We start from the raw sequence: 12,367 nt of genomic DNA, 5'->3' as shown, positions 1-12,367 counted from the left end.
AGTCGGCTCCTTGAACGTAAAGGAGTTCAAATCTACAGATCTGGTCTCATCGGTTGTCGGCGGATCATTACAAGGTGCAACCGTAGCATCGACTACGGCATTGCTGAATCTATTACACGTTTATCGATTACAGATTCAAAGTAAAATTAGTCTTTTTATAAGACTTTGTTACACAATAAAAAAAATAAAAAAATACAACTCTCTTCAAACAAACGCAACGGGTGTTTATCGCCCGCTGCTTGCGTGGGATCTTGGCCTGTGACGGGGACGTTGATATCCGTGGACCACCGCCGATCAGATCTGATTGCTAAAAAATCGGGCAGAGCTTCGTTGATTCGCGAAGGAATCAAGAAACAGTAGCGCTTATCTCGACGACGGCGAGATAATTGCTCTTCTTAAGATTATCGCAACGGGATAATCTTAAGGAACGGACCCGGGAAACTACAGATCTGACGAGCTCCTCTTCTTTATGCCGACGAACTCGATCAGATCTCTACTCCTCCTCCTCTCTGAAATTCGTGCACTTTTGATCTTCAATCCGGCAGGGCTCGCCAACGCTCGAGAATTACAGAGCTGAAAAAAGAGGCTCCAGGGGCTGTATTTATAGGTTTCCAGGAGATCCGGGCAATTAAAACCGCACAACGACGGATTTCTGGGGCTGGAGACACCCCAGGGTGTCTCAGCCAGGCCGAGACACCCCGGGGTGTCTCAACTCGGGCTGAGACGATTTCTTTCGCACACTCGTTTGTTTCCGTCGTAATTTCTTCGTCCGAACTCGGATTTGAGTGATTCAAAGTGCGTTAGAAAGACGGCGAGGAGATCTACAAGATCCCATGATTGAATCATCTATAGAGTGGATGAGACACGAAGGGAGTTTCACCTTTTGTAAGCGACACGAGGCTCCCGATCGGTTCGTGTCTCCGTTATTCTGAAACTCCGTTACTTCACGTAGTTCGTCGATTCACTTCAAGCGTTCACCGACATCAGTCAAGCTTCTGTGAACCGGATAGTGACGTTCATCGTCTTTTCTTAGCGCTGAGCTGTTCGTGGAGACCTATAGGCAATTTTCGATGCCTACATCATGAGCTATAATCCACGACTTTTGGTCATTTTTTCTCATTTTGACCCCATTTGCAAATAATTTTGCAATAGCAGAAATTCTTGAATTTTTGAGCTGTAACTCATTATTTTTTGCTATTTTTAGTTGTCTTGACCCATAGGCAAATAATTTTATGAAAGTTAAAATTCATAATTTCATGAGTTTTTAACTTACGATTTGTGACCATTTTTAGTCGTTTTGACTCGTTGATAAATAATTTCGTGGTGGCTAAAATTTATGATTTCATGAGTTATAACCCATAATTTTTTATTATTTTTAGTTGTTTGCGCCCATTGTCAAATAATTTTGCAATAGTTAAAATTCATGATTTCGTGAGCTAACCCACGATTTTTTATCATTTTTACTCGTTTCGGCCTATTGTCAAATAACATTTTGAAGCCCCAGATTCATGATTTCTTGAACTATAACTTGTGATTTTTTTATCATTTTTAATTGTTTCATCCCTTTGGCAAACAATTTCGCAAAAGGAAAAATTCACAATATTTCATGAGCGATTCTTGAATGATCCGCATCACTTCTAGTTCTATTGTAACAAAAGATTCCAATTTTCTGTGGAAAAGACCCATATCCATAATGATGATCTTACATATGGACAATTCCTCAATATTTTGTTCATTCGCAACAAAATATTTTCTTTGTGCGTCGATAAAAAACATAGTTTTTTGGAGAAAGAGACTATTTCACCAATCGAGTCATAGGTATCTGACATTTTCATACCTAACTATTTTCTACAAAATGGTGACGAAACGTATATCATGCACAAATCTTTCCATTTTCCAATTCGATTCGATCCATTCGTTCATAGAGCTGTTTACTCGATCACATACATTTCTTCAACACCTCAAAGAGAGGAACAAATAGTCAATTTTGAAAGAACATAACACATGATTATTGGACATTTTTAGTCATTTAAAAACATTGATTAATAGTTTTGCTGAGGCCAAAATTCATGATTTCATGAGCTATAACTCATGTTTTTTTTTATTTTTAGTCGTTTTAATCCATTGGTAAATAATTTCGTAGAATCCAAAATTCACGATTAGATGAGCTATAACCCATGATTTTTGGGCATTTTTTGTTGTTTCGACCTGCTAGCACATAATTTCGTGGAGGCTTAAAATTTATATTTAGTGGTTATAACCCATGATTTTTGTCATTTTTAGTCGTTTAAATCCGTTGACAAATAATTTTGTAGATGCCAAAATTCATGATTTCATGAGCTAAAACCAACAAGTTTTAGCCATTTTTAATCGCGTCGATCTACTATCAAATAATTTCTCAGTGGTCAAAATTCATGATTCCGTGAACTTTAATCCACGATTTTTGGCTATTTTTAGCAGTTTCGACCATAGATAAATAATTTTGCAAATACAAAAATTTACAATATAACCCGCAATTATTGGACATTTTTAGTCACTTTGACTATTGACACATAATTTCACAAAGACCGAAATTCCCAATTGCATTAGTGAAACCTCCTGATGGTCTCTCTGCCAACTATTTGGATTCAAATGATTTATTAAGGATTTCGAAAATCACCTGAACCTATTATACTCACATCAAAAGATCTCTAATATATAATCCTTAAAAATAAGTGCTATAATGCAATGTAATATCACTCCAGTTTTACATCAATGTCAGACCAAAATCCCATCTTTAAGAAACAGACTAACAAGTTGTAGCTCGTGCTATCACAAAGTTTCCAAAATGTCTTAAGCATTTAACTCATCAGCTGATTTCCTTAGAATAAAGTTCCCACAAGGTATAAGCCAGATAAAATTCTATTACTACAGAAAACTGTATGCATGCAAATGACCATGTGCAGTAAATTCGTGAAGCATCACAGTAAATCCGGATCCTGACACGACAACAATAATGACTAGACAATACACTGATGATAATACAAAGGACTTGGTAGCGAACTACTATTCCTCAAAAATGATACTAGTAAAATAGGCCACGACAAAATTCAACCAATATACTGCAATTATCTATGATCGAAGAGATGACAACGCATCCTCAGTTCAATTGGCAGCAGCTCTTACAGCATCAAAACTCACAGCCGGCTTCTGAAAAACTCTAAGCACAGGCATCCCTTCACCATTATCATTACCAACTCTCCACGACCGGTCCTTCTTCCTCTGAGGCTTCTTATGATGCTTATAACTCGCCGTCACATTTTTCTTCTTAGCTCCAACACCAGTTTTCACCAAAACCCCACCAGCCAAATCAAAGGATTCAAGATCATCCAACGCCCGCTCAATGCTTGGTTTTTCTCCAAAATTAGAAAAACCCAGTTCCTCACAATCACTAGAAACATCCAATTCCTCATTGATTGTTCCTGGAGGCATTTCAAAGTGTGGGATTTTTCCATCAATATAATCTTTTAGGATTTGGCGAGCAGACCTAGTTTCGTCTGGAAGCCCACTCGAGCTCACATGGCCACGAGAAGAGCAGTAAGCTCTCAGAAGCTCTGAAGCCAATGGTGGTCTTTTCTGCATTTCAAATGATTTTGGCTTTGGCAAAGTAATGTTATATATGCTTTCAAGAACTTGCCTTGGGACTCGATTGCAAACAACTTGAACTGCTTCTCTGTGCTCAGTCATTCTATCAATTGGCAATACTCCTGCTGCAATCATTTCATATCTGGAACTGGAGAATGAAGGGAAAACTAAACCGGGGCAATCACAGAGCATGAGTTCATTTGAGATAAATAGGGTTTGAAAATGCTTTGTTTTTCCAGGGGTTGAGGTGACTCCAGTCCTTTTTCCACCGACCAAAGCGTTGATTGTAGAGCTCTTGCCAACATTAGGATAACCAACAAAACCCACAACAACATGAGTTTCGTTGTTGGTTGAAGTTTTTCTAGAGGATGCAATTGCCTCTGCTTCAGTTTGCAACCTAGCCAGGACCTCGTCCCTGTTATAGATTTTAGTATCTGAATCTGATTCTTTTGCTAGCTTTTCTTCTTCCCAGTGATTGGTCAGCTCTTTGCCTTCGCGCGAAGCAGAGGCAGCTTTTGCAGACCAAAATAGATAGAGAATTCCATGGGAAGTGAAGTAGTTTGCCCATTTTTGTCTGTCGGTCTCAAAGTCAGTACATTATTGATTGTATTGAGCAGAAATTGTAGAGGGGGTGTGAGATGATTACAACCACGTACCTCACAGTGAATGGCAATAGATCTGCCTTGTTAACAAGAAGCAAAGTTTTCTTTTGCTCATCAATTTCTTGTGCATATGCCTACACATTGGCAGTGAGTTATTAAGTGTAATAACTGCCAAAATTTGTTCAGCAACATATAGATGGGACAAGAAAAGGCTGATAATTGCAGCTAATATTTTATAAGTTTTCCAAATCTTGACCATCAAGTTTTATACCATACGCAAAAAAAAAAGAAAAAAAAAAGAAAAGATAGGATTTTCAAATAAGCAAACATACCTCAAGATCAGGACATCGGTAAAATAATGGATCCCGAGCATCGACAACCATCACCAACTGGAAAAAGAATAAAGTACAGAACTGTATATCAATGAAAGGAGTGCATATTGTCGAAATGGGAGTTCGAAAACAAATGTAATGAAAACCGTGTAATTATGGAACTTGAACAGGTTTGTTCATTAAAATTTAAACAGAATGAAATGTTATGTTCCCTAATTACTATACATAAACGAGAAATAAGCCATACATAAAAAAAAAAGACCATCCTTCATATAAGATCCAAGACCTTTAATGTCTATAAGGGTTGGAGGAAATTCTTCATATATGTATGCTTGTATAGCTACAGAAAATACTGATTCTTAATACACAGGTTCTTAAATAAGTTCCTTTACCGAAGTTAGTAAAAGTTAATATATTGTAAGGTAACAATTAGATATGATACCCAAGAACAAATAAATATCACCATAAGTAAAACAAGTAAAAAATACAAAAGTAAAAGGAGTCGTCGCATATACTGATCATGATATTCCAAATAATCAGTACATTTACCATATAATATGTTATGATAGATTGTTTTTAAACTGAATAAACCTAATTGATTCACTCAACATGGTTATGTCATATAGTAGAACATACAAATAACAAAAATTATAGGTCGCACATTTATTTGTGTCTCATGATCATATGTACCTGTATTAGTGCGTTCAAACTATTTAAGAAATAGCCAAATAAAGATGAGATCTATTTGCCCACCAACTTTATACTTTAGAGAGTGAAGGCAACTTTTATACTCTAATAATCATTTGATCAATAAAAGAGAAAATACAAGATTAATGTTCAAATAATAATAGATGGTAAGTAAAGTAGATGATAGACATGTTACGACCTTTCATAAGCAAGACTTCAACAAAAATGTGAATTCAAAAATTAGAACCGACATTGCAGAACTTAAGCCAAACTTTACCAGATCACTTCGTTCAAGTACTCGCCAAAGCTGTCTCCATATGTCCAGATTCTTTTCAAAAGGAGTAAGAACAAGTTTGTCATTCTCCTCGAGCCTATAATTTAAAAAAAGATAGTTTTAGAAACATGGCATAATAACTATATCTACCGAAAATAAAATTCTTGAAGTTAGTTGTTACCCAATTTAAAAATAACTAGTGTGAAACATGGAAGATGTGAATTGTGAAACATCAGGACCACTATAATGATTCCTCATGTTACATGTAAAACCATAAAACTAAAGTCAAATGTCCTTACAAATCCTGAATATATAATATTAGAAAATGCAATGCTTTTCTAGGTTTATTTAAAACTAATAGAAGTCGATATGAAATGCATTTTCTGGATCCTGAGTAAGTATGCAGAACCAGTTGAAAGTGATAGGAACCAGAGAGAAACACCACAAAGGATGCTGACTATACTCTATAACTGATTTCAAGAGAAATACACTAATTAGCCACTAATCATAATCTTAGATGTTCATCCAGAAAACGTAGAATCAAACATTACTAACTAATTAATTATCAAACCTTTTTTTTCCTTTTTTATCCACATTCTTTTGCAGTTAGATACATTATTAACTAATCAAACATGAAATCCTTTCAGCACCAAGATGGCAATCACAAAAATCTCACTTTGCGAGATTTCTCCGCCAAACTAAGAACTCCTGCCTCTCATTAGCGTCAAACTCCTCTAGTGACATGCTAGCATTCCATGGCGGCCTACATAGAACAATGATAAAAACTTCCAATATTCAAACTTTAAAAAAACAAAAAATCATCATAAATTCAAATAAAAAGAACCAAACCTTCGAGGAACTCGGAGACTGCCAGCGTGTAGAGCCTCCTCTTCCCTCTGCTCCTCCCTCCTCTCCTCCACCGACAATACCCCATCCAAATCCCTAATCCCAAACAATCAAAATCACATCTTTTCAATCAAAAACTAATCTTTTCAAATAAAAGAGGGCAGAAAACAACGAGACATACAGATTAACAAGGAGATTTGGGTCAGGGTTATCGACAGTGTAAACGCGGTCAGCCTCCTCGGCCTGCTCGATGACGGCGTCGATGTCGGTGACGTCGGTGATGGACTCTAAAATGCGCCGCTGTTGCCTGAGGGCTTTGCCCCGGTCTTTTGATTGCTGAACTAATTGGTTGTGATGGCGGATTAATGAGCGCCCTAATCCTTGAGATTTCTCCTTGTTTCCTCCCATTTTTTTCGTTTTTCCCCCCTTTTGGTGGTTTAAAGGCACATGAAGGCGAAAGCTCCCAATTAGGGTTTTAGGCGGGGAGAGCGTTAATATCACAATACCCCGCGATTTTTAGGGAGTTTTGCACAACAGTCAACATCCTCCTGAACTTTGTAAATTTCACCAAAATCTTTCTAAACATTTGTTTCAGGTGCCGCCCCTAACTTAGGTCTCATTTCACGTTACCGGTCTTAATTATCATTCTGTCATCGTACGACCATCCATATACTTTTCATTCTTTTTGCATCCAAAACATATAGTTTGATCGTTTTACCCCACCAGGGGTTTAATTTTATTGAATTTTGGGTAGTAAAGTTAGATTTTATTTAATTTATAGTATCAAAACTAAACTTTATTGAACTACGGGTATCAAAGTTAAATATCCCAAATTATTTGATACTCTAAAGCTTTTCTTTGCCCAAAAATGCCCCCGCAGTCTACTTTATTTTTCATTTTGATACCCTAAACTTTTTTTTTGCCAAAAATTTATCAAAATTGAACTTTGACATCCCAAAGTTCAATATAATTTCATTTTTATACGGATAGTTCAACTAAATTTAATTTTATACCCAAAGTTTAATAAAATTTAACTTTAACTGTGAGGCTCGAGAGCCTCGGTTGATCCTCAGGTGGCTGTTTCTGACCATGGCTGAAGTTGTGGGAACTTGAGAACAGAATGCAGGAAGAATTGAGATAGTAGAGAGAAATAGAATTAGAAGAGAGAGAGAGGAATAGAACTCAGAATTGAGGAGAAGAAGAGAATCCAATTTCATCCATGATACTAGTGATTATTACATTATCTTCTTTTATACCACTCAGCTATAGGACTTGGTGCACGTGCACAGCTAACAGAAAGTTAACAGAAACAAAACAGAAATAACAGAATATAACAGAATTAACTACTGTAATTGTACACTCATCCTTTATTACAAGATAAGTTCCTGTAGTGAAGACTTTGCAGATTAATCCTCCTTTTGATATTTCCTTTGCGTATCAGTCCTTGTCTAGGTGTATCTGGTTTCACTGTTTCCAGCTAAAGTTCCAACCAGGCTATTAGCTCAATCTCTTGCTCCAGCTCCTAACAAATTCCCTCCCCTTAATTTGGACCTTGTCTCAATGTCAAAAGCAGGAAACCTTTTAAACAAATCCCAATAGGATTCCCAAGTAGAATCCAAAACAGGACGTTGTTTCCATTTGATGAGGACTTGTGATACCAAGTGTTTCCCCTGAACAACTGTTCTTCTGTCTAAAATTTTTTCAGGTTCATCAATTATCTCAGTTACATAACTAGGAGGATCAACCTGAAGAACTACATCAGATCCAACCTTCTTTTTCAACTGAGACACATGGAAGACTGGATGTATTTGAGACTGAACAGGAAGAGCCAGTTTATAAGCAACCTCTCCAATTTTTTCCAATATCTGATAAGGTCCATAGTATTTAGGAGATAGCTTGTGAGGCTTGCAAGATGAGACACTAACTTGCTTGTAAGGTTGTAGTTTTAAAAAAAACCCAATCCCCTACATTAAAGCTCCTGTGACTGCGGTGTATATCAGCAAATTTTTTCATCTGCTCAGCTACCCTCTTCAGGCTGTCCTTGAGGAGCTACAGGGTGATATCTCTGGAGAAAAGCACTTCATCAACTGCCTCAATCTTACAACTTTTGGGTACATATGATAACAAGGAAGGAGGGTGTCTACCATACACCACCTCATAAGGAGTAACCAATGTTGAACTCTTCCAGCTTGTGTTATACCAGAATTCAGTAAGTGCCAGCCATTTACTCCACTCCTTTGGCTTGTGGTAACAAAAGCATCTCAGATAATTCTCCAAGCTCTTGTTAGTAATCTCAGTTTGCCCATCAGTTTGTGGATGATAGGCTGAACTGAATTTGAGTTGACTCCCTTGCAGTTTAAATAGTTCCCTCCAAAATAGGCTAGTGAATAATGGATCCCTATCACTCACTATGGATTTAGGCATGCCATGTAACTTGAATATACCCTCAAAAAATACCTGAGCTACTGACTGAGCTGAGTATGGGTATGGAAGGCCAAAGAAGTGTGCATACTTGGACAACCTATCAACCACAACAAAGATAGCAGAATTTTTCCCACTTTTTGGTAGATGTGTGATGAAATCCATGGATATGTCTTCCCAAATACAATCTGGCACAGGTAGTGGTTGTAAAAGTTCTGGTGATGCTACATTCTCTCCTTTAGCTCTTTGACATGTATCAAAAGCTTGCACATACCCTTGAACATCCCTTTTCATCCCCTTCCAATAAAAAGCCCTTCTCAGCCTGTGTAGAGTTCTAGTGACCCTTGAGTGTCCTGCTATAGGACTGTCATGGTGTTCTTGTAATAATAAGTTTTTGATATTTTGAGCAGTAGGGCTAATCAAAAGTTTGCCTTTATAGAAATAAAGTCCCTCCTTCTTACCATACTTATCAGCTTCCAATTTTCCTTGAAGTAGTTTAGCATCAAGATCTGTAAAAAATTGATCTGTGGAATACATGTGTTTGATTTCCTCCAACCATTCATTGGTGAGGGTAGTTACAACTGATACTTCCATGGTATAATCTGGACCTTGTTCATCACTCTCATGAATTCTAGATAGACCATCTGCAGCCTTATTTAGTCTCCCAGGCTTATATTCAACACTGTAATCAAAACCATGCAACTTTACAAAGCCATTTGTTCTGTACACATGTGTGAATTCTTTGTTCCAACAGATATTTGAGGCTTTGGTGATCAGTTCTGATTATAAAGTTCCTGCCCAATAAGTATTGTTGCCATTTTTTTGTAGAAAGGATAATTGCCAAGAGTTCCTTCTCATATGTAGAGAGTGTAACATTCCTCCCCTTAAGCGCAAAACTGAAATAAGTAATTGGTCTATCCTTTTGCATCAGCACTGCCCCAATACCAGAACCAGAAGCATCACACTCTATTACAAATGTCAAACTAAAATCTGGCATGGCTAGAACTAGTGAATTGGTGAGTGCCAGTTTTAGGGAATTGAATGCTTCTTCAGCACAGACATTCCAAGCAAAAGCTCCATTCTTCAAGAGTTGTGTTAGTGGCTTAGCTATTACTCCAAAACCCTTTATAAACTTACGATAATAACCAGCTAAGCCTAAAAAACCTCTCAGTCCTTTCAGTGTCCTGGGCAAAGGCCATTCAACAATAGCATTGATCTTATTAGGATCCACACCCACTCCATCTTGTGACACAATGTGTCCTAAGTACTCCACTTGCTTCTGTCCAAAGCTACATTTTGACAATTTGGCAATCAATTGATGATCCTTCATAATCTGGAACACTTGTTTCAAATGCACCAAGTGATCCTGCCATCCCTTACTGTAAACCAGAATGTCATCAAAGAAAACCAGCACAGATTTCCTCAATAACTTTTTAAAAATAGTATTCATAAGTGCTTGAAAAGTTGAAGGGGCATTTGTGAGGCCAAAGGGCATGACCATGAATTCAAAATGCCCACTGTGTGTTCTGAAAGCAGTTTTTGGTATGTCATCTTCATGCATCCTGATTTGGTGATAACCTGATTTCAAATCCAATTTTGTAAAAAATTGAGTTCCATTCAGCTCATCCAGCAGTTCATCAATTATAGGAATAGGGAACTTATCTTTAATTGTAGATTTGTTAAGATTTCTTTAATCTATACACATCCTCCATGTACCATCATGTTTTTTTAACATCACCACTGGAGAAGAAAAAGGACTCTTGTTGGGTCTTATATAATCCCTTTCCGGAGCATATCTTCAACTTGTTTTTCAATCTCTTCTTTTAGGAAATGAGCATGTCTATAGGGTCTAATACAAATTGGTTTTGTACCCTCTTCCAGTGGAATTCTATGATCTATATCTCTATGAGGAGGAAGGTGAGGCAGTTCATTAAATATTATCTAAAATTCTTGTATCAGTTGGTGCATGTCCATGGGTAGATTTTCAGCAACATTTCTTGAAGTAGATTCTTGTAAATTCACACTACATAACTGGATCAGATACCCTTCCTCTTGTTCCCTAAAAGACTTATCAATGGCCTTCTCATTAACCAATTGTATTTTTTCTGGAACTATACCCTGCAGGGTTCTTTTCACCCCTTCACTCATGAAGGTTACCTGTAATTTCTAAAAATTCAAGGTGATATCCTCCAGTGTCTTCATCCAGTCTGTCCCCAAAACAATTTGGCTACCCCCCATAGGCATGACTAGCAAATTGATTTGAATTTTAACTCCCTGACAATCCAACATCACTCCCTGACAAACTCCAGCTCCTTTAATCAACTCACCACTAGCCACCAGTACATTAAAATCAGTAGATTCTGTCATATTTAACCCCAGCCTTTTGACTAATTTGGCATTAATAAAGTTGTGAGTTGATCTAGAATCTATCAAGATACTAATTGCTTGATTCTTGTAGTAACCCACTACTCTTATAGTATGAGAGGCATTAATCCCACTCAAAGCTTGAACTGAAATAGATGGAGCTCCTTTAACTAAACTTTCAGCTAGTTCAACTACCACAGTATCTTCTTCAGTCTCCTCGTAATCACTTTCATTTCCCACAATACCTCCTTCTAAAATGCCTTCTAATATAAACAGCTGTTTTCCCTTACACTGGTGTCCTCTATGCCACTTCTCATCACAGGTGAAACATAAATTCTAACTCCTTCTTTGTATCTCTTCAGGGGTCATTTTCTTGAATTGAGAAGTTGAACGAGAATTCTCTTTAACATTGTATCTCTTCAGGGGTCATTTTCTTGAATTGAGAAGTTGAACGAGAATTCTCTTTAACAGGGATATTATGTGGGGTATTTGTTGAATGTCCTCCTGAATTGTACACATTCCAGTTTCATCTAGGCTTTCTTTCATTCTTTTGCTTATCTTCAAACAGCTTAGCTAGTGAAACTGCTCCTTTCAATGAATTAGGTCTGGCTGCTGCCACCTCATACCTCAGCTCATCTTTAAGGCCTCCAATGAATCTTTCAAGAATGTGTCTCCTAGAGGGTTGGTCATCTAATAGACCTAATGCTTGCTCAAATTTTCCAAGATATTCTCTGACTGTAGTAGTTTGCCTCACGGTAGAAAAAGCATCATATGGTCTAGAAAGTTCACTTGGGCCAAATCTAGTAATCAGTTCTTCTTTAAACACATCCCATTGATTAAAATCTTCAATGTTTCTAGCAAGCCATCTATACCATTGTAAGGCTTCATCTCTCAAGTAAAATGAACAAACCTTGATCCATTCATCATTCTTGATATCATAATAATCAAAAATTTGCTTAGTTTGGTCTAACCATGCTATTACGTTTTCATTGCCAGAAAATGAAGGAAAATCTAAACGTAGAGACTTAGGTTGAACCAGTTTTTGGTTGCTAAAGAAGGAGTTCTTTTGTGTTGAAGAGTTACCAAAGCTGTGAGTCAGTTGAAACTCCTCTTGGAAACTAGTATCTCTTCGATTCTGGAAGTTGTGCCCTTGATCATAACTTCTCCTGCTTGAATCTTGAACTCCTTGTCTGGAAATCTCTCTGTCTCCTCTTGAA

At 37.2% G+C, this 12,367-nt stretch overlaps 1 protein-coding gene across 1 annotated transcript; it reads right to left on the bottom strand.

The window, feature by feature from the left end:
• Positions 2,923 to 6,863, bottom strand: LOC109849601 (GTPase LSG1-2-like). The gene is made up of 7 exons (XM_020419452.1): positions 6,547 to 6,863; positions 6,369 to 6,461; positions 6,196 to 6,282; positions 5,523 to 5,616; positions 4,559 to 4,615; positions 4,281 to 4,360; positions 2,923 to 4,198 (listed from the first exon to the last, which is right to left on the bottom strand). The coding sequence occupies exons 1-7, from the start codon at positions 6,771 to 6,773 to the stop codon at positions 3,145 to 3,147; spliced, it is 1,692 nt and encodes a 563-aa protein (XP_020275041.1). The 5' UTR covers positions 6,774 to 6,863; the 3' UTR covers positions 2,923 to 3,144.

This window comes from Asparagus officinalis, chromosome 7 (assembly GCF_001876935.1).
Source record: "Asparagus officinalis chromosome 7, Aspof.V1, whole genome shotgun sequence".
NCBI lineage: Eukaryota > Viridiplantae > Streptophyta > Magnoliopsida > Asparagales > Asparagaceae > Asparagus > Asparagus officinalis.
Note: the sequence above shows the minus strand (reverse complement) of the source record. Positions and strands in the feature narration are given on the sequence as shown.